This window comes from Watersipora subatra, chromosome 8 (genome assembly GCF_963576615.1).
Source record: "Watersipora subatra chromosome 8, tzWatSuba1.1, whole genome shotgun sequence".
NCBI lineage: Eukaryota > Metazoa > Bryozoa > Gymnolaemata > Cheilostomatida > Watersiporidae > Watersipora > Watersipora subatra.
The window spans coordinates 37,509,840-37,537,029 of NC_088715.1; the positions used below are offsets into that span (position 1 = coordinate 37,509,840).

At 37.5% G+C, this 27,190-nt stretch overlaps 2 protein-coding genes and 1 pseudogene across 5 annotated transcripts in view; 1 reads left to right on the forward strand and 2 right to left on the reverse strand.

Annotated features, from left to right (window-relative positions):
• Window positions 1-27,190, reverse strand: part of LOC137402017 (ATP-dependent DNA helicase DDX11-like) — a 136,425-nt gene that overhangs the window by 54,877 nt on the left and 54,358 nt on the right. For all 4 annotated transcript variants that reach the window (XM_068088485.1, XM_068088484.1, XM_068088486.1 and 1 more), the window contains 7 exons: window positions 24,947-25,054; window positions 23,186-23,341; window positions 22,079-22,174; window positions 16,542-16,694; window positions 15,921-16,056; window positions 7,805-7,956; window positions 6,670-6,781 (listed from right to left, as the gene is read on the reverse strand). In XM_068088485.1, coding sequence (XP_067944586.1) covers window positions 6,670-6,781; window positions 7,805-7,956; window positions 15,921-16,056; window positions 16,542-16,694; window positions 22,079-22,174; window positions 23,186-23,341; window positions 24,947-25,054 — 913 coding nt within the window. The remainder of the gene's footprint in view (window positions 1-6,669; window positions 6,782-7,804; window positions 7,957-15,920; window positions 16,057-16,541; window positions 16,695-22,078; window positions 22,175-23,185; window positions 23,342-24,946; window positions 25,055-27,190) is intronic.
• Window positions 1,468-5,848, forward strand: LOC137402020 (uncharacterized). The gene is made up of 4 exons (XM_068088490.1): window positions 1,468-1,574; window positions 4,215-4,447; window positions 4,749-4,850; window positions 5,028-5,848. The coding sequence occupies exons 2-4, from the start codon at window positions 4,360-4,362 to the stop codon at window positions 5,285-5,287; spliced, it is 450 nt and encodes a 149-aa protein (XP_067944591.1). The 5' UTR covers window positions 1,468-1,574; window positions 4,215-4,359; the 3' UTR covers window positions 5,288-5,848.
• On the reverse strand, window positions 25,070-26,299 carry LOC137401855 (uncharacterized; annotated as a pseudogene).

A 27,190-nucleotide genomic window follows, 5' to 3' on the forward strand; every position in this document is an offset into this window, starting at 1 on the left:
TACATAGATGTAGAATAGAGAAGCTAGCGTCACAATTACTACATAGATGTAGAATAGAGAAGCTAGCGCCACAATTACTACATAGATGTAGAATAGAGAAGCTAGCGCCACAATTACTACATAGATGTAGAATAGAGAAGCTAGCGTCACAATTACTACATAGATGTAGAATAGAGAAGCCAGCGCCACAATTACTACATAGATGTAGAATAGAGAAGCTTGCGTCACAATTACTACATAGATGTAGAATAGAGAAGCTAGCGCCACAATTACTACATAGATGTAGAATAGAGAAGCTAGCGTCACAATTACTACATAGATGTAGAATAGAAAAGCCAGCGTCACAATTACTACATAGATGTAGAATAGAGAAGCTAGCATCACAATTACTACATAGATGTAGAATAGAGAAGCCAGCGTCACAATTACTACATAGATGTAGAATAGAGAAGCCAGCGTCACAATTACTACATAGATGTAGAATAGAGAAGCTAGCGTCACAATTACTACATAGATGTAGAATAGAGAAGCTAGCATCACAATTACTACATAGATGTAGAACAGAGAAGCCAGCATCACAATTACTACATAGATGTAGAATAGAGAAGCTAGCATCACAATTACTACATAGATGTAGAATAGAGAAGCCAGCGTCACAATTACTACATAGATGTAGAATAGAGAAGCCAGCGTCACAATTACTACATAGATGTAGAATAGAGAAGCTAGCATCACAATTACTACATAGATGTAGAATAGAGAAGCTAGCGTCACAATTACTACATAGATGTAGAATAGAGAAGCTAGCATCACAATTACTACATAGATGTAGAATAGAGAAGCTAGCGTCACAATTACTACATAGATGTAGAATAGAGAAGCTAGCGTCCCAATTACTACATAGATGTAGAATAAAGATGTAGAATAGAGAAGCTAGTGATGGATGACACCTGACAAAGTCACCAAATAAAAAGTGCTTACAGAGCTTGAGTGGTTCGGAAACCTTAAGCGGGTAACTCTATTGACACAGAGATATTCCAACTGTAAACTTGGAGCATTCCAGGCCGACATGCCCTACATTTGCGACTACTTTAGACATTAATATTGGAACTAAACAACTAACATGTGCCTTTCTCACTTCCCATTCTGAATCAGGTTCTAAGAACAAACCAGAAAACTCCGGCAATGCTCACAACATAATGGAATATCAGTGGGCAGCAAAGACAACAAACCAGGCCTGTCTTCTAGCACTGATTTGCAACCTGGGAAAGAGGTAGCTTAAAAAGAGGTATGGTAAAAAGGAAAAGTAAAAACAACAAGAGATAGATTAGATGTAGAGGAGTGAGAAGGCTATGCATGGAAGAGATGACAGTTGGATGGGAGGTGTTAGCTCTGAGCAACCGAGCGATTAATAGTCCGTGAGTAAAGCAAGCGCTATATAGGATATATAGGATGCATTCTGTGGTTAGACGAGCTCGGGTTAAACAAAACACTCACTAGCATCCCCTGGAGGAGAGACGACGGACACATGAGAACACTGGCTATATTCGTTCAAACTGGCTGACACTCACTAGGTAAGTGCAGAAGTTACATAATAGAGGTGACAAGGCTACCAAACCCTTCACCCTAAAACTTAGAATAAGAAATGGCCACCTGTGTGGGGGGTCTATAACAGAGGCTGTCTTTATGTTTTTACCTTGAATACAAGAGAATTGCTAGTGAATAAGCGGAAATGTGAGTTGTTAGAAACAGTTAAAAGTGCCATACTAATACTGATACGCTGAGCATTGGGTTAACAACAACTCGCCTACACAGTTTTACTCTGAGAAAACTTCCATTGAACCAGCTTATGGTTCAAACTTCAAATATGAGAAAAGAAAAGTTTTAGCGAGTGTTGATGTTGGTGAAACAGCTTCTACCTTCTGCTAAATCTTAAAATTTACTCCACGAACAGCGTCAGCAATGAAGCGGACATCTTACCGACACAAACACAGGCAAAATAGTGTTTGGAAACCGCTGTGCTCAAACATATACCAGAAATTTGGTTTCCTGGTGAGTTCAGTTTTATTCATCTAGGGACAGAGACCTGCTGTGCGGCTTAATAAACCAGTGAGGTGCTACTCCACGGAGGCTAAACCAATTACCTCGATCAATGGACCCCGTTTGCGCGAATACCAGCTCATTAGTAATGTACTACATTCCTAGCAGACTAATAAACCAGTCATCAATCATCCAGTGCATTTACTCACGCTGGTCTCTTATACTGGCTCAGTTCTGCCAAAAAGATGCGCGTGAGATTGAGAAAAGTGGGCAGTAGAGGGTGTCAGTGGCTAAAACTTGCCTCGTTTTTTATAAACTGAATAGAAAAAGTAAAAGTACGCAGCACCCGGCGGATGAACTTTCATAGCACTGTAGCTAGACAAGTCTTTTCCGTAGCGCTGTAGCTAGACAAGTCCCTTTCATAGCACTGTAGCTAGACAAGTCTCTTCCATAGCACTGCAGCTAGGCAAGTCTCTTCCATAGCATTGTACCTAGACAAGCCTCTTCCATAGCACTGTAGCTGGACAAGTCTCTTCCATAGCACTGCAGCTAGGCAAGTCTCCTCCATAGCACTGTAGCTAGACAAGTCTCTTCCATAGCACTGTACCTAGACAAGTCTCTTCCATAGCACTGTAGCTAGACAAGTCTTTTCCGTAGCGCTGTAGCTAGACAAGTCCCTTTCATAGCGCTGTAGCTAGACAAGTCCCTTTCATAGCACTGTAGCTAGACAAGTCTCTTCCATAGCACTGCAGCTAGGCAAGTCTCTTCCATAGCATTGTACCTAGACAAGCCTCTTCCATAGCACTGTAGCTGGACAAGTCTCTTCCATAGCACTGCAGCTAGGCAAGTCTCCTCCATAGCACTGTAGCTAGACAAGTCTCTTCCATAGCACTGTACCTAGACAAGTCTCTTCCATAGCACTGTAGCTAGACAAGTCTCATCCATAGCACTGTACCTAGACGAGCCTCTTCCATAGCACTGTAGCTAGACAAGTCTCTTTCATAGCACTGCAGCTAGACAAGTCTCCTCCATAGCACTGTACCTAGACAAGTCTCTTCCATAGCACTGTACCTAAACAAGTCACTTTGACAGCTCGGCTGGCAGCGGTGTTCTTGAATATAATCGAGCAAAAACTGTTTATGTTTAAGAAGCTTCTGTATCACTGATATTTCATTGGCTGGTTACATTATTACCAAGTGTAGCCTTAAAACTGAATAGAACCACATGGAGACAGTATAGAGGCGACATACCTTGTAAGACAATATAGAAGTGTGGTCAGTGTCATTAGAAATGATGAGTGTCTATAAAATATTTTGAAAATACTCACAGGCATGGTCAACAAGTGTACCGAGCAAAGCGTTGGTACTATTTCTAAAAAGAATATATCATAAATACGTTATACCCATAAAGAATCTGTTTGTGTCATCTGATTAACGCTGCCGCAAATCATTCAGATAGAACTTAGGCTAAGCTCCAATTGAACTGACACAGCTGAGGCAGTCGTGAGACATCAATGATCTAGCTGAAGACACAAAAGACATCCCAGGTCTTCGGCGCAGAACTTCATATGAATCAAAGGTAATGAACCAGATATTTGATAGAATATCAGATAAACCCGAGTTGAAGCTCTCTAAGCTCACTAAATTCTTGTGAGAACCGCCATAGTTAAGCTAGCTATTGTCACCAGTTCAACAAGAAGAAGAAAGAGACAAGGTTGTAGAGGAAAACATTCATAGGAGAAACTTGCTAGTTCAACGTCAGTCATGTCCAACGTGGTCGGAAGGCTGAATGAATGAGATGACCCAGAAATTGGCATCAAAGGTTCAACCATTTACAAGCCAGGAGCTTTGAGCACAAGAGACGTAATTTGTGGCCGTCAAAGCGAGTATGTCATACATGGAGGGTAGAAGCAGTCATACCACGACTATCATAAACAAGTGTCTAATCTCAGGTAAACAAGAGGACTAGAAAAGACATTCACATAGGGTATAAAGTGTCGGTAGAGTGCCCGGGTTACTGCGTGCACCATGATTGTTGTACTCTATTGATCTAAGTAAAAGAATGAATTGAATGTGAATGGGCTGGTCAGGTATTCACAGACACAATAGAATGAAAAAATGAGCTGCTTAGTAGAGATGAAGGCGAGCAGTGGTAGAGCAGTAGTTGTATTTCAGATCGTTGTCACGGCGCTCCAACTACCTCCGACAACCAAGAGCTAGAAAGGAATAGGAGAGAAGGACAAGAGCTGTAATCTATTTCTCACTCGACAAATGTGAGCCACTTTCAAGCTTCGGATCACAAAGCGTAACTACTGCCAAGATGGAAGCTGAATCGACGATGAAGGAAAGATACCGTGACCCGTTGATAGCGATGTCGATTCTGGCTGTCGTCTTTTTCCTCATACTTGGTGAGTAAATCATGGCATGCTAACAATTTCTACACATGCATCTACAATAGTAACACAAACTTCCTAACAGAGTATATTAGCAAAATAAATGAGAAACGCTGTCTTCGGTATTTCTGCAGTGAGTAGCATATAGTCTGATTGGTGCAAACTTTACATGAATGATTGAGACAAGTGGAAGTGTCTAACTCTGGTTAAGCGGGTGGCTCCTACCTACTATGAATTGTGTTATCAACTAACAGATTAGAGGTGCAGATAAAGCGGTTTATTGTGTTGTGGAATTAAAATGGCAAATACTTTGTAGTAATAATCATGGTTGTTTGGTGCAAGAAGAGACGACAGACTGAAGTAAAAACTGTTGTCATACAACCAAAGAAAAGACCCATCTCCAACAAACCAACAAGAAGTAAGCTCGCATGTTTCTTTACGTAGTTATTCTTTACGTAGTTTATTCTCTGTTATTCTATAAACAGCGTATCCTTATTTCTTCGTTTCTTCGGCTCACTTTTTGGCTTATTTCTGAAAAACATGACAGCGATGTTAAAATCTCCTTTGACTTCTAAAAGTATCAGAATGATTTCAGATGCTGCTGATGTGCCGCATGCCAATGGTGAGAGGGATGTCGAAGCAGGAGCCATCGGAGTAGAAGGAATTGAAGTTACTGATGGCGGGTCTAACGACCGAGAGCCTACAACTGTTAGCCCTGAGCAACCAACTAGTGACGAGACAGTAGCAGAAAATGATGTTCCTGAACAAGACAAAGCACCTGATTCCAAAGAGATAAAAGGGGAGACAAATCCTTCATTCCAGACGGAGGAAGAAGAAAATAGCCATGACTTGTGATCCACACACCTATTTTGTTTTTATAAGTCAGATGTTTTCAATTTGCTACATTTGGGCATTTGGAGGGGTATTTGGGGAAACACAAATTCTGGAAAAGGAATAATATTTTTACGGCGCTTTGGATCACAGCTGCAGTTACTGCATTTTAGTTGCCACTTACAGACATCACAATTTACGCTATGCATATCTTGCCCAAGACACTGACAATTGGGAAGAACCTTGACTCTATGCAACAAGTGCTTGCGCACCAACCAGCTCTTATGCATGAACAATTACCTTAGCACTGCTCAATATTTATATATGTAGACATTCCAGCAAACGGATGGCCTAGAAGTAGCTGTACTAGAGAGAAGTCCGTTGTGTTCCAACTATATTTATTATAATAGCTGAGGCTTGTTTGCTGCCTCACCACTGATGATAGGGTTGCTGTCATATTCCATAGTTAATAATGTTATATTAGCTGCAGTGGCCACAGCTGATAGCTTTGTTTGTTTGCACGCTGTGCCCTTGTGTGGACAGATATATAAGTATATCTTGATAAACAGAAGAGCAAGACCTTGCCTATGTAGCCTAGATAACCTACACAAAAACGGCATAGTCGTTGCGCAAGTTGTAAAGTCAATTATTATCTTCTAGTACAAGTGCCATAATCCATTGGAAGGTCAGAGACAGTAGTTGTAAGGTAAAACTACAAGCTATGGTAAGAGGTATGAGAAAGGCACGTGGAGACTTGAGTAAGAGAATGTTAATGAGTATGAAGTGAGCTCGTAGCTAAACAATGTCCTACTGAGTGTAGAGAGATATAATTAGCGTGTCCTTGACCACCCGCTAACTTCTGAATACTGCACCAGAAACTCTGTCAGACAGGTTTTGCCAAGCTCCGATTTTAAACTCTTTTGCAACCTCTACAATAGTTTATTTTTTATCTACCAGGGTGTCTGATCCTGGAGTCTGACACACTGGAGCTCACATGAGCAGTACAGTAACCTTGGGTGTGAATGTATGAGCAATTCCTTGAAGATCAAGTATAATGTCTGCTTAGTTTACTGCAAGCAGAGACTGTGTATGTTTTTAAGAGACAGTGTTATACAAACAATAGCTCTGTGATCTTGGCTAGATATGTCTGAGTCTAGAGGCAAAGAAAGTTCGATCTTGTGATCTTGGCTGAACGTGTCTGAGTCTAGCGAAAAGGCAACTTTGCCAGAAAGACATGCCCAGTTGCGGAGAGCAATTTAAGGTTGGATATCATTCCTGTCACCATCAGTGGAAATTTTTGGGAATTGAACCCGACCCGTTGTTTGCGGGTCAGGCCTGCGCCACAAGTCTACAACGTTTGACCTAGGGCCGAGGCGCAGTAACCTTAGACTCACATCGGTACAAACCTGAGAGTTGATCTTGCAAAGAAGGCTCCATAGACTTCTCAGGCAGCATCTTCTCACTTTCCACCTTCTTCAGCAGACTCGTTATACCGGTAGGTGACTTCCGGTCAGAGCTCTAACAAATCAAAGAAAGAATTATCAGGTGTCAGCAGCAAGCCATCTCTTACTAAACACACTGGCTGTTGTCACATCTGGCTGGTTAAGTGTGTTCATTTACTATTCAATTTCATGGACTATCCCACTCAATCTTTCCTACAATAAGAGCAGTGTCTGTTCGTCCGAAGCCAACCTTGGGCATTAGAAAAAATATTCCTCACACAGGATTTGAACATAGATATTTGGATTAGCAACCAGGCACACTATCAACTGTGCCACCTTGCTGTATTGAAGAATAATTGTGCAGTTATTTATTACACACGATGATCTCTTACGTACTAGTAGTCACTATTGGTTAGTAATTAGTAACAGTCAATACTGAACATGAGATTTGTGTTCTCCTTTAGTTTGGCCACTCAGTAATAGAGCAATAGGTTTTTTGACAACAATGCTAATCTAAGTAGCAGCCGAGTTTGCCGTTTATCGGTATACTTATAACTAAAAATACCACACTCAGCACTTCCGCAGGTGCCTATTATTATGACTCAACACTTCCGCAGGTGCCTATTATTATGACTCAGCACTTCCGCAGGTGCCTATTATTATTACTCAGCACTTCCGCAGGTGCCTATTATTATGACTCAGCACTTCCGCAGGTGCCTATTATTATGACTCAGCACTTCTGCAGGTGCCTATTATTATGACTCAGCACTTCTGCAGGTGCCTGTTATTATGACTCAGCATTTCCGCAGGTGCCTATTATTATGACTCAGCACTTCTGCAGGTGCCTATTATTATGACTCAGCACTTCCGCAGGTGCCTATTATTATTACTCAGCACTTCCGCAGGTGCCTATTATTATGACTCAGCACTTCTGCAGGTGCCTATTATAATGACTCAGCACTTCCGCAGGTGCCTATTATTATGACTCAGCACTTCCGCAGGTACCTATTATTATGACTCAGCACTTCCACAGGAAAGATCCCAAAAAGTTTAATTCCTCGCTTTCGAATAATCTGCGAACATCTAGTGCAAAACATACCTCGCCATCTGGTCGCTCATCATCCGCTCTAGCCAGTTTACGAGCAATCTGAGAAGACTTGAGGAACTTGAGGAGGAGAAAGAAGTTGATGTTGTCCAGTTGGGTGAGCGTGAGGAAGTCGGAGACTCTGATCAGTTTTGTCTCCTCAGCACCTGACATGCGAGAATCAAAGCTGAGACATAAAATACAGAGCGTTCAGGTTGTGATTGCATCAAAAAAGTCGATTTGATGAAATTAACACCAATTAAATGCTAAAACATCAGCTACAATTTGATGTCATTTTTGTCTTTGTAGACTAACGCTGTCCAGAGATATATGTGTTTGAATTAGGCCATCTTTTAAAAAGCTCAGATTCGAGCGGGTGCTTTATTCGTGACGTAACGAGTGATACATGTGAAAGAGTCCACGAGCGATAAATATAAGATCTCTTCATTAGCCAATCATCAGCACAAATTTTTTATATAGGTCATATTAAATATTATCGCTCGTAAAACGGGTTGTATGTAATTTCAAAGATTCTCGTTGTTAGGGATTTTACTCTATTACTAGTTAGTTAAGCGCATTGACTAGTAGTAGATTCTAGTAGCTACCTGCATCGACATCGATATTTAATTTACTGATTTAATTGACATCATTAATATACTGAATTACTGCACCGACACGTTTTATTGACGAACAACAGAATTGTAACAATGCTCAGTTCAGCGAAGGTAACTCAAAGTTTTCTGAGCGTCAGGTGATTTAAGTTTGGGGCAGACAGGTTATGGTTAGAGCTGACAGGTGTCAACAGCGTTATGCTGCAGAGAAAGATAGGAGAATGGAGGTAAATTTATCTTACACTTTGAGTATCCTATACATATATTCTAAACTAACCGTAATAATTTTAGTACTCACGGATACATCTACTAATAAGTAAAATTATAACTTTTTGCTATCACGAATCATCGTTTCATAACTTTTTATTGTTTCACCTAGCAATAACATCTGCTTAAAATTTTCTTTGGCATTTTAGCTAGTAAATTAGATTCATGATTAGAATTTATGTTCATTTCTCGCTTGTAGAAAGCGAGGAATATCGATTGATCAATGCTAACCTTTACTCTCAGAAACAAAGCTTCGAATTGTTGGCTTTGCATATTTATGCTTTTGTTAAACATTTATTCATTATGAAAATTACATTCGCAATCTATCTAACTCTCAAAATGAAAGCTTTCAGTAGATATGCATTAGAACGACATATATATGAATGACATTTATTACATTTGTTTTATTGTTACAGGATGTTTATGTAGTTCACTAAGGGAGCACTCGTTTCGGTCTGGAAACTGCTGTAAATGGGAAAGAGAGACATGGATGTGTGCTGCACAAACCATGATATGTTTTGTTTGAGTTTACTGCAGTAGATTAATTTGTCCTATTATATGAACTGAAACTACGTGAATGGCCATGACTTGGATGGATTGTTTTAATAAAAACTTTATGCAACAATGAAAAGTCTTTGGCTAGTAAAAACTATATAATAAAATAATATTGTTGAAGACAATGCAAAACATGATTTGCAGAACATATTGAATGCATCATAGCCCTGTTGCCATGTTGCTGAAATTTTTTCTGATAGATGGATTTATGAAGTGTAATCAGATCTGTATTGGCAGGTACTTCTGCATAGCTCTACTCAATTCCAACGGACCAAATATAAGTTCAAAAAATTGTATGCTCCACGCTACTAAGTGAAAACAGGTGAGTCCTCAAACCGCCAACCAGGTGTAAGAATGGCTTTAGTAATCCTTTGCCAAAATCGTTGGGTTAATTGATTTCAACGAAATTGACAATGGTTTGCGTTCACTATTTCGGTCAACTCTTAAAACCATTTGTTTTGTACTTAAATGAACTAATCAAATGTGACCAGTAATTTTTTTTTAAATTGATACTGATAATGACTAAATAACATTGACTATACATGACCTTTTGGGATGCAGTTGGTTTCACCATATATTCGAACATATTCCTTTTAAAGATGGCAGCATGCTTATTTTGTTTAGTAGCTAGTTTCCGGTGTGGGTAGTAACTGAAAACTTAGCTGATTGAAAGGCAGCAGTGAAATACGTTAACTCGACTATAAGGCGTACTTATGTTTTTGTTAAACAGTTATTCATTTTTAAAATTACGCTCGCAATCCATCTAGCTCCTAATTTGAAAGCTTTTAGTAGATACGCATTAGAATGACATATCTATGAATGACATATTTATTACATTTGTTTTATTGATTACAGGATGTTTATGTGACGACACCAGTAGAGCAGTTGCGGCAGGGCGGCGGAAACTGCCATACACAGAAAAGAGAGACATGAATTTATGCTGCACAAACCATGATGTTTTGTTTGAGTATGCTGCAGTAGATAAACTTTTTCTATTATATGAGCTGAAACTATATGAGTGGCTACGACTCGGATGGATGTTTTTAATCAAAACTTTATGCCGAGAAAAAGGTTTTTTGGCTAGTAAAAATTATATAATAAAACAATATTGTTGAAGATGATGCAAAACATGATTTGCAGAATCATACTTGAATCAACTAATCAAATGTGACCAGTAATTTTTTCTACAAACTGATTATAATAATGACTAGATAGCATTAATTATACATGACTTTTTTAGGGATGCAGTTGGTTTCGCAGTATATTCGAACATGTTCTTTTCAAAGATGGGGCTTGCTTATTTTATCTAGTAACTAGTTTCCAGTGTGAGTAGCAACTGAGAACTTGGCTGATATAAAGGCCGCGATGAAATAAGTAAACTCAATGACCTAATTACCGTAGACTGGCAGAATCGTAGTCGGTACTCAAATGTTTACACAGCATTTAAAGGGAACTAATATGACAAATTTTTAATTTCCCTTATTTGAGGCGTTTGAAACATTTATAGTAATGTATTTGTAGCTAGACTTAAAATTTTATCTTAGTAATCATGAGCAAATACAAGATAAAATATATGCCAATAGAGCCGCGTAGGACTAGACTTTCATCGTAATAGACGATGTGAATAGGAGCGATAGAGACAGGCTGTTTTACTATTTACATCATTTTGGGCAAGTCTGGGCATGTTTTTTGGCCTGAGCGTTTTCACCGCGATCAATTTTTTCCATTTAAATTTTCAAATATCTTGACAATGAGATCGCCTAACACAACATACAACATATCAACTGATAGACACAAAAAAATGCTTTCTTTCAAAATCAACTAAAATTTGACGCAATCCCATTTTTAATGATCAACTTACACAAAATTTCAGTAGATTTTATCAGAAAGTTTCGATATTTTTTATGTGTGAATCTTTAAACATCCTGGCAGTCAGATAATCTCAAACAGCAAGAACAATCGCAAATCATGAAAAAATACGAATAGTTTCGGATGAAATCTGCTAAAATGTTATGTAAGTTTATCTTACACAACATTTATATATACAGTGCACCCTCGAGATACGATTACCCTCGAGATACGATTTTTTCACCTTACGAAGTCAAACATTGTGATATCTTCACCTCGCTATACGAATTTTATTTCACCATACGAATTTGAGAAAAGTTTCACCCGAGTTAAAATTTGGCCGTCGGTGTGCTCATAACACACGTTGAAATAAAAAAGACACCGAAATATAGTTTGTCGAAAACATTCTTAGAACGTTTAGAAGAGACACGATGATCGACTTCTCTCATATCCGCGTGGAAAATTTCGTGTTAAAATGCACAAGCGAGAGCAAATATTCATTTGTAGCGTTATTATAGCTTTTACTATAAACTTTCAAGTCAGCATACGTATATAACTACAAGTATCTACATTTAATTTGTTATCTATTGAATCTGAGACCGATATAAACGTTACAAAACGAAGGAAAATTGATTTCTATGTCAACAAAGTTGGATGTCGTAAATAAGAAGAAGAGACCCGTATTATCAACATTGTCAAGGAATATTCCTATGATCGCAACCAATCAGCATTTGCAATTATTATTAAAATAAGAACTCCATTAAAGCAAGCACAAGAAAGAGCTTCCGACTGAAGATTTGAATGAGCTAGGTCATGCACGCGATCAGCATTCAAAAGGAGCAACCATTTAGTAAAGGCGAGGATGTAGAAGATACAGAAAACCCCACATTCGTAGAAATATTTCAAGTGTTTAATTTACTGATGTGGACTGGTACATTAAAACAATGCATGTATAATATATATTATTTATCTCTTATGTGGCATGTTTTTCATATTTTATTCATTTTATTTGTTTCCTTTTGATTTTATGTTTTATTCTCTTGTTTAACTATGTCTTTGCATATGGGCTTGTTATCTTCTACGTGAATACAATTCATCGTATGTATGTAACTCATATAACTAGCTACTCAGGATAGTTGACGCATCCACATTACTTTCTGAAACTTGCTGAAGCCCTGTCCCCCCTAGGGTATAAATACGTACAAACTTTGTATGTATAGTTACATTGATTCTTGTGCACAATTCATACAAGACAAACTACTGTACCACATTCTCTGGATCCTTTTACAAGCGCTAGCTAGCAATTTTCTGCATTGCACCATCAATTTTTTTGTAGAAAAGGTAGAAGAATTGGACAGGAATGAACAACTTCTTTTAGCCTGCTAAAAAATTCCAATTCATTACGCTTTAAATTTATTTTCAAGTGTACAGCACCATAATTAGCATTGATACGCTTTGCCTCATCTCTGCTTTACTCGCTACATGTACCAGCTAAAGCCACGTTACTCCAAAGGTATGTACGTCCTGTATAGAAAATAAAATTTTATTTTTCTTTTCGGTAGCCATTAAATGGTCAAGTGTGCGAGGGGCCGCTTTCTATAACTGCATCGCTCGGCCTTATTGATTTAGGTTGAAAAAGGTTTCAAACAGATAGGCTAAAGTTTACTGTGAAAGTGAAGATAGGAACGGCTGAAGGATAAAATTTCGTGATAAAAAGTTGATACATACTAAAACTTAGTTTTAAGTGTAGGTTTAGCAAGCTAAACTTACTTGAAGTGAATTCAAAGTTTATGTTATGCGTACCTTTTGAAGGCAAGAACTCCTTACCGTACGTACTGCATTTGGTACACACATTATAATTTTGCGTTTTATTGCAGATCATAACCATTAAAATACGCTAGATACAATACAGTTACTGTAGGTAACTATAATTACTAAAGTTAACAGACTATTTTATTGCTAATTGTCAATATGTACACATTTTTATAAAAAAATTGACGATTTTTACCAGGGGGTGTTTGCATTGTTTAATTACAATGGTCTCTATACTCCGATATACGAATTTTTCACCATACGATGCCAACCCTGGAACGAATTAACATCGTATCTCGAGGGTGCACTGTATATATACTAGAAATTCCCATGTCATACAGCCCACGACCAAAGTTAAAATGGAAAAAAGAAAGGGTACTGTTGATTGTTGAAAAGGTAGTTCTCAGCAGGAATTGACAGAGTATAGTGTAAATGAGACTTGTTTGAAATAATATAAAATAAATTTGAGGGAGCACGACTCTAAAAAGGTGCAACTAACAATTTATTTTGGAGGTAAAGTTGGGTTGAAACCAGGTATACGAGTAATTGGTTAATTGTTGATATTACAATATCTGTTATAAGTATACAGTATCTGTTAAAGGTCACGCAATCTAGTCTCCTCTCTTTTGCGTTGTAAGATATGGTCATTGATAGCTAATCGAGTGATGCGCTCCCTAGCAAAGTTGTTAACAAGTAAGTCATTGATGTTTCGAACTCGAGAGAGAGAGCAACAAACGATAGTACAGCGGTCATTTCGTGGTGGCCTATATCAATGACAGCTTTAGCCATGGTAGGACCTTGACTCTTGTGTATTGTCAAATCCCATGCTAGATCGAGAGGAATGCCTCATCATAAAAGGGCATTGTAGTTCGGCCCTAGCTTGTACGTAAGTTGTAAAGAATTTCGGCTAACGTTTTAAATAATTCAATGAAACCTTCGGTGATTAGACAAAAAAACATAGGCTGATAAACTGTGTACCACAACTTCGTACCTGTAAATCGGTCTACGCCTCAAACGGTCTACATTTATTACAGAAACCTTCGAATAAATTTGATTACAAGTAAACAAGGCCATAGACTGGTGAAATTAGCACGGTTTTCTCGTGAAATGCGCACTGCTAAATAGTTCTACTATCTGTCGCACAGCTTTATTGGCATATCGTAGGCTGGTCCTAACTTTTATTAAACCGAGCTTTTCAAGCGTTTTGTTGCGATTTTCGGCCAAATAAATCTGTCTATTTGTGTATAATCCATTCAGATGGTTAAGTTTTAAGAGAATTTTGACAATCCACAAAGACTTGGTAACATATTTAAATAGGCTTATATGTGTTTTGTATCGTTATTATACTTTAACGACTTTACAAAACGATAGTTAAATTTGTTGATGAGATTTCGGTACAAGGGTTTGCGACGGCCGTTAATGAATAATTTTGGCGAGTTGTGTACACATGTGAATTTATCATAAATCTCCCAATCAATCGCTCCACTCGTGTTTGGTCGTGGGATAAATATACATAAATACATATACTTATATATATAAAATAAATATAAAAGAAATATAAATATATTTATATATATACAGTCAAACATGGATAACTCGAACTTCAAGGGACCGAGCCAAAGTGTTCGAATTATCAGAGCGTTCAAGTTATCAGAGCACTGTCTTAAGTCCATATATTTACTTATTTATTAGTAGATACATGTACATATACAAACTATAATATAAATCAAAAGCACAAATGGCTTGTTTCAAATTAAATGCTTCTAATGTAAAGTTTAAAACGTTTTCATGAAAAAGTATAGAGATTTTTCTATCACTTGAGATTGGTTTGTTGTTTGAGGTGATGTTATTGCCAGGACGTTTTTCAGATTGACATAGGTAAAACTTGATCGTTGTTGAAATGCTCAAAAGAAAAGACATTTTTTTCTTTTGGGGTTTTACCTACGATCAATTTTGCCATTTTTTCTTGAAGTTTATGCAGATTACCTTACTTTACCTGGGATTCGTTAAGAGCAACACTCCGAGGCAGTTCAATTAGAAGTTTTACGAGGTTTTACGGTACATTCTATATCACTCACGCTTTTTTAATAGATACTTATTGAATGTACACACGTATTCTGTGTTTAGGTCAAACGATGAATAGTTTTTTGTAGCTCAGACAACGTATACGTTTAATTACAACATTTTTTAAGACGTTTTAAATCTTCAACATTCCGACGTTGATTCAACACGGATTCAACGTCGGAAAACTATTCATCACGGGCCAGCCGAGTCACGCACTCAAGGATTTTCGCCACGCACATACAAAACAACATGCGATTTTTGTTTTGTATGTGCGTGGCGAAAATTCTTGCGCGCGTGACCCGGCTAGCCCGTGCTATTCATCGTATCGCAGTATAAATCAAATTTCACCAAACTTAGAAAAGTCGTTGACAAAACTATTTTGCCGATGGTGGTAATAACGACGCTTATGAATTACGAAAAGATGAAGTTTACCTCTATGGCTTTGAATAAAGTGATTTTCTAAAGCGAAAACAACCGTTTCGGTAGCTGTTGGGCAAAAAAACAGTTCGAATTAACAGTGTTGAGTTCGAGTTATCTATAGCAATTTATCATTACGTGGGAACGGACCAAAGGAAATGTTCGAATTAACCATGTGTTCGAGCTATCCGTGGACGAGTTATCCATGTTTGACTGTATTTATATATAAAACAAATATAAATACATATATATATATACAAATATATATTGCTATATATATATATTTATATACATATATAAATATATATATATAGCAATAGCTATAGCAATAGCTAAAGCAATAGCTCATCACAAACTACACATTCTATTAAGTCCTAAATGAGATATAACAGCAGTATGGTGATGAGTTATGCAATAAATTTGTCAGAGCTGAAAAGACACACACTAATAGTGCTACGCTTATAGGCCTATAAAAACACTAACTGAATGTTTGGCATTGCACGGCCAATAAAAGACATACCCACAAATAATATAACATAAAAATATGGACAAGGTACCTGGTGGGGTAGATAGAAACTCCACAAACTGGCCAATTACATGAATTAGCTGAGAAACCCTCAGTAGGTTGACAGGTAGAAGACGACTTTTGTATTTGTCTCTGTAGTTCATGAGCTGACGGTTTGTTTGAAGAAACTAAAAGAAACAGTCATAATATCCCTAAACTGGGTACCATGAAAGTGAATAAAACCATCCATACATATTACATACATAGTACATACACAGTACAAACACAGTACATACACAGTACAAGCATAGTAAATATACAGTACATACATAGTACATATACAGTACATACATAGTACATACACAGTACATACATAGTACATACACAGTACATACACAGTACATATACAGTACATATGTAGTACATACGTAGTACATACATAGGACATACATAGCACATACATAGTACATACACAGTACATACACAGTACATACATAGTACATACACAGTAAATAAACAGTACATACACAGTACATACATATTACATACATAGTACATACACAGTACATACCCAGTACATACAATTATTATATTCCTAGACTATTTACCATTCAACAGTGAAATCATATATACATAGTACATACAATTATTATTATTTGCCCAGACTGAGTACCTGAGGAAGAGAGACCTCCACATTGTGAATATTGCTAATCGTCTCCAAGAGGTTATGGGCCTCATCAATGATAAGCACATTGCCTGAGAGCTTTATCCCCGAAGCTGTCCTCGTAGAATTATGCAGGAGCGTATTGTACGGTAAAACTACAAACTACAACCGCTTATAGTGAAAGAATAGTGGAATCGAGGCTACATCACAACTTTTGTTCTAAAATACTTCTTATTCATGATTCAAATATTATAATTTATACAATGGGATTCAGCCATTGGGCTAAGTGTGACGAATTTAAATGTCAGCCATTGTGAGGTGTATATAGTTGCGGGTGGTCATAGTGGCTTCGTCACAACTAGGTGTGATCAAACACAGGCTCAGCCATGCATTCTCACAATGGTTTTGTACTGATGCTTTACATCAATTCATGAGATTTCTATAAAACCGTGCAACTTGTGTATTAGCCGATGAATGAACCTTTTCAAGGTCACTGACAAGATCCACTAACGGATAATAAGTTCATCATCTTGAGGGGAAGATCAAAGTTTCAACTTATGCATAGGGTGCTTAGTATTAACAGCTGATGAGGGGTGAGTGATGATGACATGTTCTGAAAAGTCCCTATCACTCTTTAACATGAACATGACTATCAGGAAAATCAGTGCCTATGTCAGTACCTATGCCAGTACCTGAACTACTATGCCAGTACCTGAGTCAGCACCTGAGTCATTAGCAGCAGCGTTTAACTGAAACATATAGTTCTTTCTAACCTAGAACTCAAGTGAATGTATTGCAAGGAAGCACATCCTGGTGACATGCTTGTAAGGATTTATAGGGCAAAGAGCATGATAACTAAACTCAAGCCTCTGATATGCCCTGATGAGTCATCATTTTTGAGAAACTCAGGTAAATGATACTGTTCCAGCTACATGTACTTCCTACTTTATCATTGGCCAATTTTATTTGAATCAATTCTTTGTGAAGAAATGAAGTCAAGTGCTCTTGACCGAACATAACTGTTACGTACAACTGCTATCGTATTGTCTAGGTAAATCAGACACCCTGATTTCGATTTTGTACTCAAAATAAAGATTTGTCCACTAACCTTCAAAGTCATTAAGGCTTTTTAAAAGCGTTTCAATATCCGCTTCGAAAACAACACAATCGGCATAACAAGCTCCGCCCATAAATATGTGACGAAACCTAGCTTTTTCAGGAACAGAAGTTAGAGATGTTTAGTCCGATTTAGAATAATAGAGACGGGTGTCTTAAAACCCATTATTATCTCAATCCAACCTGTAAAATAATCTCAGTCTTTTATGAAAGATATATAAACTATTTAAAATTGCTCGTAGCTCGATACATGATGTTTAAATAGACTGAACGCCGAGAAAAGTGAGCTCAAAAAGCGCGATTTTATCACAAGCAAGCGTAGTTACCACGCTTTTTTGAGCTCATTTTAAAATATGCAATGTTAAATAGCTTGTCTACCTTTCAGAAAAGACAGATTATTTTAAGGCTGAATTTAGATAATAATGGATTTTAAAACACCCATCTCTATTATTCTAAATCGGTCTAAACATCCCTAACTTCCGTTCCTAAAAAGCTAGGTTACGTCGCATATTTATGGGCAGAGCTAGTTGTGCCGATCGTGTTGTTTTCGAGACCGACATTAAAACACTGTAAAAAAGCCTTCATTACTCTGAAAGTTAGTGGACCAATCTTTATTTTGAGTACAACATCGGAATCAATGTGTCTGATTTACCTAGCAAATACGATAAAAGTTGTACGAGACGGTTATGGTTCAAGTTGTCATTATTTGGTCATTTTAGCTACTTCTAATAGCTGACGGTTCTAGTGTGGGAAGTTTAAGGTTAAGCGCAGTGTAGTCACCACCCATTCACCGCCTCCTATCTTCCCCTTCACAGCCTCCTATCCTCATCCTTGACAGCCGCCTATTATCCCCCTTCACAAGCTCCTATCCTCCCCTTCACAGCCTATCCTCCCCTTCACAGCCCCCTATCCTCCCCCTTCACAGCCTCCTATCCTCCCCCCTTCACCGCCTCTTATCCTCCCCTTTTACAGCCTGATATCCTCCCCCTTCACAGCTTCCTATCCTCCCCCTTCACCGCCTCTTATCCTCCCCCTTCACAGCCTCATATCCTCCCCCTTCACAGCATCCTATCCTCCCCTTCACAGCCTCTTATCCTCACCCTTCACAGCCTCCTATCCTCCCCTTCACAGCCTCATCTCCTTCCCCTTCACAGCCTCATATCCTCCCCCTTCACAGCCTCATTACCTCCCCCATCACCACCCCTTATCCTCCCCCTTCACAGCATCCTATCCTCCCCCTTCACCGCCTCTTATCCTCCCCCTTCACAGCCTCATATCCTCCCCCTTCACAGCCTCCTATCCTCCCCCTTCATCGCCTCTTATCCTCCCCCTTCACAGCCTTATATCCTCCCCCTTCACAGCCTCCTATCCTCCCCTTCACAGCCTCTTATCCTCACCCTTCACAGCCTCCTATCCTCCGCTTCACAGCCTCATATCCTTCCCTTTCACAGCCTCATATCCTCCCCCTTCACAGCCTCATATCCTCCCCCTTCACCACCCCTTATCCTCCCCCTTCACAGCATCCTATCCTCCCCCTTCACCGCCTCTTATCCCCCCCCTTCACAGCCTCATATCCTCCCCATTCACAGCCTCCTATCCTCCCCCTTCACCGCCTCTTATCCTCCCCCTTCACAGCCTCATATCCTCCCCCTTCACAGCCTCCTATCCTCCCCTTCACAGCCTCCTATCCTCCCCTTCACAGCCTCTTATCCTCACCCTTCACAGCCTCCTATCCTCCGCTTTACAGCCTCATATCCTTCCCTTTCACAGCCTCCTATCCTCCCCTTCACAGCCTCTTATCCTCACCCTTCACAGCCTCCTATCCTCCGCTTCACAGCCTCATATCCTTCCCCTTCACAGCCTCATATCCTCCCCCTTCACAGCCTCATATCCTCCCCCTTCACCACCCCATATCCTCCCCCCTTCACAGCATCCTATCCTCATATCCTGCTATGGTAATAAAGTTAGACCAGCTTAGTTGTATTATTTCAGACACAAGTTCACAATGATCTTACGACTACAGGAGGATTTCAAAATCAATAAATGAGTAAAATTATGTTCTTAAACATCTTACAACCATTTTTGCCCTTAGCACTTGAAGGTGTTACAGTTACAAACTCTATTAGCACTTGAAGGTGTTACAGTTACAAACTCTATTAGCACTTAAAGGTGTTACAGTTACAAACTCTATTAACACTTGAAGGTGTTACAGTTACAAACTCTATTCGCACTTGAAGGTGTTACAGTTACAAACTCTATTAGCACTTGAAGGTGTTACAGTTACAAACTCTATTAACACTTGAAGGTGTTACAGTTACAAACTCTATTAGCACTTAAAGGTGTTACAGTTACAAACTCTATTCGCACTTGAAGGTGTTACAGTTACAAACTCTAATAACACTGGAAAGTGTTACAGTTACTAACTCTATTAGCACTTGAAGGCGTTACAGTTACAAACTCTATTAACACTTGAATGTGTTACAGTTACAAACTCTATTAGCACTTGAAGGTGTTACAGTTACAAACTCTAATAACACTGGAAAGTGTTACAGTTACTAACTCTATTAGCACTTGAAGGCGTTACAGTTACAAACTCTATTAACACTTGAATGTGTTACAGTTACAAACTCTATTAGCACTTGAAGGTGTTACAGTCATAGAGTTATCTCCCCCTAGAGTGATAACTACACGAGGGTTTCCGGTGCCAACAAGGAGCGTTTAGGCCACGCCCCTTTTTTGTGCTAGTCAGTCGTAGTGATTGACTAGATCAATAACATCAGCCATGAGAAGGGTTAAACAAGGATCATGAATTTCCAGTTAAGATAGTAATTAATGCTCATATTAAAGAAATGATGATTATAGTTTATTACTCTAATATATGCTTATTATTTAAAGCAATTCAATACCTACCAGGAATCGCTAAACATATTATGGAAATGTTTACTTTTCATATCCATTTCCATCAATGATATGCAGCCCCCCACAGCAATGATATACAGCCAATGATATACAGCCCCCCCCTGTATATCACTGTTTCCATGAACATAAATATTTCCATAATTTTAGGGAGATGGATATGGAAATTTTATTTTAGAAATATGGAAATGTTATTGAAATGGAAATAATATGGAAATGTTATTGAAATGGAAGTAATATGGAAATCATATGGAAATGTTATGGAAATGGAACTAATATGGAAATGAATTATGGAAATTTTATGGAAATGGAAATAATATGAAAATGAATTATGGAAATGTTATGAAAATGGAAATAATATGGAAATGAAGTAGGGAAATGTTATGGAAATAATATGGAAATGAATTATGGAAATGTTATGAAAATGGAAATAATATGGAAATGAAGTTGGGAAATGTTATGGAAATGGAAATAATATGGAAATGAATTATGGAAATGTTATGGAAATGGAATTAATATAGAAATAAATTATGGAAATTTTATGGAAATGATATATGAATTATGGAAATGGAAATTGTGACATACACGTAATCCCTGATACCTACTTGACTTGCAAAGGCAATAGATAGTGTTAAGTAAGTGAGTTAATGCAATCAGTTACTCATAGATAAGATAGATAGTCATACTGGGGTTGTATTGCATTGGTGTGATGGGAAGCTAATCGACTGCCATCAACTGTAACATACTCTATTCACACTTGAAGGTGTACACAGTTATAAACTCTATTAACACTTGAAGGTGTTACAGTTAGTAACATTAACTATATACATTTGTACAAATTGCTAAGAAACAGACTATTTCTCATGGAATGTTTTGTTAGTTGCTACCAATATTAAATATCACCAAAACAACAGAACTTGCTAATTTTTGGTTTGGTTATAAAAACATTGCCTTTGTTTTTCAATCGTAATCATTGTCACAGTTCCCAATGTTAATAAGATAGGCGAGGCAGCTAAATCTAAATTGAATTTTTACATACAATGTAAAAAGAATTACAGTGGCACCTTGAAATACGAGCTCAATTCTTTCTAGACCAGAGCTGAAATTCCACAAAGGATCGTGTCTTAAGCGGCTCGTGTCTTACCGTACCGGTGTACATGCATGCCTTTAGCTTGATTACGAAGTCACTATGAGCCATGAGTAACCTTTTATTCTCATATCACCCCTATGCATCACGTTAAACGCACTCAAGTTTTTCTTGCAGTAAAAATCTGGTTGGATAATATCATAAAAGGTAATTGTAAACACCATGTGTTGAATTGTCATAGGAGAGCATAACTCTTATTAAATCATTTTGTAGTTAGCACTGATTATGAGCGGAAAAATTTTGGTTAGAACACAATAGAGCTGCAGGATAGCGTCCTGCCCTTTGAGCATATTTAAATGAGTCAAACAGAAAGAAACATGAATAACAACAAAACAAAATATAGGAAACCTAAACATTATGAACTCACTTGAGCAGCGGGTATAGCACGTCGCGCGGCATAGTACGGACATGCTTTTACTTTTCTACCTTTTATCACCAAGTCTTCAATATCCCTGACATCAGACTGAAACACAGCACAACATGAATACAGATAAAATGTAACAGGACTATCGACAATATATCATTTTTATAACACGTCTGTAGTGTACATACCAATATATCATTTTATAACATGTCTGTAGTGTACATACCAATATATCATTTTATAACATGTCTGTAGTGTACATACCAATATATCATTTTATAACATGTCTGTAGTGTACATACCAATATATCATTTTATAACATGTCTGTAGTGTACATACCAATATATCATTTTATAACATGTCTGTAGTGTACATACCAATATATCATTTTATAACATGTCTGTAGTGTACATACCAATATATCATTTTATAACATGTCTGTAGTGTACATACCAATATATCATTTTTATAACATGTCTGTAGTGTACATATCAATATATCATTTAATAACATGTCTGTAGTGTACATACCAATATATTATTTTTATAACATGTCTGAGGTGTACATACCAATATATCATTTTATAACATGTCTGTAGTGTACATACCAATATATCATTTTTATAACATGTCTGTAGAGTACATACCAATATATCATTTTTAAAACATGTCTGTAGTGTACATACCAATATATCATTTTATAACATGTCTGTAGTGTACATACCAATATATCATTTTTATAACATGTCTGTAGAGTACATACCAATATATCATTTTTAAAACATGTCTGTAGTGTACATACCAATATATCATTTTATAACATGTCTGTAGTGTACATACCAATATATCATTTTTATAACATGTCTGTAGTGTACATATCAATATATCATTTAATAACATGTCTGTAGTGTACATACCAATATATCATTTTTATAACATGTCTGAGGTGTACATACCAATATATCATTTTATAACATGTCTGTAGTGTACATACCAATATATCATTTTTATAACATGTCTGTAGTGTACATACCAATATATCATTTTTAAAACATGTCTGTAGTGTACATACCAATATACCATTTTATAACATGTCTGTAGTTTACATACCAAAGCGATATCCGTGAGATGATTCATTCTAGTCGTGTTATAGTATGGACAGGAAGTAGCACCTTTCTTTGAAGATGTTTTCAAAAGTTCCTTGCATCTGTCATTGATAAGATTGAGAGAGCCAAGTTTGGTGACTTGCTGATTGATGCACATGCCCTGAAGGTGAGAATTCTAGTGATTCGCGTGAGACAATCGCAACAAAAGGAATGACACGAATAAACCATCTTCTAGAGTTGGTGGAAATCGCCTTCACGCTAACAAGCAAGTTTCTTTTGCTAACAGCAAACGGAAGTTGTCTACCTTTCCAAGAAGCTTTTCTATTCTGAAATTGCTCAGCTAATCTAAGACAAAATGAACAACAGGCTTTCAAAACATTCATGCAATAAACTGTAGGTGGCTTTCTGGGTAATTCGTTGTCACAACCCTTTAGAGGAATTCATGCTAATTGATGCCATAGAGGCGCATTATTTCGTGTCTCGATTAAACGTCAATCATTTACCAATTTGAAGCATAACCTGAGAAGCATACACTAATCCACTGCCAACGAGGGCTTTGTGACTCAGTTATTATATATCAAATACCAACTCACAGCATAAACTGCAGTTGTTCGCATAACTGTGAGGAGTAGACGATTTGAATCAGGAAGCTATATCCATACACCGTGTGGATCAAGCCTACAATCAACTATATCCATACGCTGTGTGGATCAAGCCTACAATCAACTATATCCATACGCCGTGTGGATCAAGCCTACAATCAACTATATCCATACAAGGTGTGGATCAAGCCTACGAACATCTATATCCATACACCGTGTGGATCAAGCCTACAATCAACTATATCCATACGCGGTGTGAATCAAGCCTACAATCAACTACATCCATACTCGGTGTGGATCAAGCCTACAATCAACTACATCCATACAAGGTGTAGATCAAGCCTACAAACAACTACATCCATACAAGGTGTGGATCAAGCCTACAATCAACTATACACTATTATTGATTATTGATTTGTTATTAACTAAATATAACGAGTTAATATGTATTTCCCTTTTTATCAATCAATAACAGGTTTACATCAACTGTATCTAGTATTAATAATACTGGATGCATTTGAAATACCTTCCTGCTGTACAGTAGTCTATGTGATGAACAGTTAACAGTATAAGTGGTAACTCTCAAGTCTACTTCTAATGACGGAGTCCAGTAATATCACTAAAGGAGTGATAGTAGAGGAGTGATAGTAGAGGAGTGATAGTGGAGGAGTGATAGTGGAAGAGTAATAGTTTATGAGCGATAGTAGAGGAGTGATAGTAGAGGAGTAATAGTGGAGGAGTGATAGTGGAGGAGTGATAGTGAAGGAGTGATAGTGGAGGAGTGATAGTGGAGGAGCGATAGTAGAGGAGTGATAGTGAAGGAGTAACAGTGGAGGAGTAATAGTGGAGGAGTAATAGTGAGTAAATAATAGTGAAGGAGTGATAGTGGAGGAGTGATAGTGGAGGAGTGATAGTGGAGGAGTGATAGTGGAGGAGTAATAGTGGAAATAGTGGAGGAGTAATAGTGGAAATAGTGGAGGAGTGATAGTGAAGGAGTAATAGTGAAGGAGTAATAGTGGAGGAGTAATAGTGAAGGAGTAATAGTGAAGGAGTAATAGTGGAGGAGTAATAGTGGAGGAGTGATAGTGAAGGAGTAATAGTGGAGGAGTGGCGCATAAAGGAAGCGATGTAAAAGAGAATTGTCTAATCAAGTTAGGCATTACCTGCCTGGAGCCGAGGGTCACCAATAGGGTGCTGTCTCTGTATGGAGACTTTTTGACTTCTCCAACAAACTGAGAAAGTTGGGAGTGTGTTCTGCTGCAGAAGTAAATCTGCAAAAACATCATTCACATGCTTTCAATAGACACAACCATCATTTACATGCATTCAATAGACACAACCATCATTTACATGCATTCAATAGACACAACCATCATTTACATGCATTCAATAGACACAACCATCATTCACATGCATTCAATAAACACAACCATCATTTACATGCATTCAATAGACACAACCATCATTTACATGCATTCAATAGACACAACCATCATTTACATGCATTCAATAGACACAACCATCATTTACATGCATTCAATAGACACAACCATCATTTACATGCATTCAATAGACACAACCATCATTTACATGCATTCAATAGACACAACCATCATTCACATGCATTCAATAGACACAACCATCATTTACATGCATTCAATAGACACAACCATCATTTACATGCATTCAATAGACACAACCATCATTCACATGCATTCAATAAACACAACCATCATTTACATGCATTCAATAGACACAACCATCATTTACATGCATTCAATAGACACAACCATCATTTACATGCATTCAATAGACACAACCATCATTTACATGCATTCAATAGACACAACCATCATTCACATGCATTCAATAAACACAACCATCATTTACATGCATTCAATAGACACAACCATCATTTACATGCATTCAATAGACACAACCATCATTCACATGCATTCAATAGACACAACCATCATTTACATGCATTCAATAGACACAACCATCATTTACATGCATTCAATAGACACAACCATCATTTACATGCATTCAATAAACACAACCATCATTTACATGCATTCAATAGACACAACCATCATTTACATGCATTCAATAAACACAACCATCATTTACATGCATTCAATAGACACAACCATCATTTACATGCATTCAATAGACACAACCATCATTTACATGCATTCAATAGACACAACCATCATTTACATGCATTCAATAGACACAACCATCATTTACATGCATTCAATAGACACAACCATCATTTACATGCATTCAATAGACACAACCATCATTCACATGCATTCAATAGACACAACCATCATTCACATGCATTCAATAGACACAACCATCATTTACATGCATTCAATAAACACAACCATCATTTACATGCATTCAATAGACACAACCATCATTTACATGCATTCAATAAACACAACCATCATTTACATGCATTCAATAGACACAACCATCATTTACATGCATTCAATAGACACAACCATCATTTACATGCATTCAATAGACACAAAGATGAGCGCGGGAGTTTCTAAGCTTGGTTTTCCTTTTTCTCGTATCTCAACACAATATTATAGATCTATATAAAATAGCTAAATACAAATTAATGCATTGCTACACTGTGCAAAACCACTTGAAAACAGAATATTATCATGGAAAAACATGTTTTAATTGCTGTAATTCACTAACTATGCTCACAAAATTGCAAATACCTATTTAGTGGTTATGGTCTGCAACAAAATGTAACATTACTCCATACAGCACTGTGCGAAGTTCTTACGTTCAAAATGGCGGCGTGGAAGAGACCTGACAGCAACATGTTTGGTACACTACACATTTGTGTTGCTACGCAACATAACATAAATTTTTTAATATAGCTTAAAGGTTGACTTGCAACAAAATTCACATTACAGTTATTTGGTATCATAAGATTCACCATGTCGTACTCTGTTGTGTTGTAGGTGCCAAATACGTGGAAATGTGATTACAAGCTCTTAAAAGCTAAAAACGAAAAGGGTTGGTCATAAACTAGTGCTACGAGAAGTTTTATATTGAGCTTTTTATTGGCCTTTCAATTCGCGTGAGAACATCACGTGACAAGACGATAACCAAACTGTAATGGCAACATCATCGAAATAAAGAGATTCCAATCTACGGCGGCTTTTCGTTTTTGAGCTTTTAAGAGCTTGTAATCACATTTCTATATATTTGGCACCTACAACACAACAGAGTAAGACATGGTAACTTACTATATATTTGGCACGTACAACACAACAGAGTAAGACATGGTAACTTACTAAACACACACTTGAAGCTATATTTTAATCTTACACTAAACTTAATTTTAATTTTATCTTTCCTTTCAGTTTTTGCGACGCTTT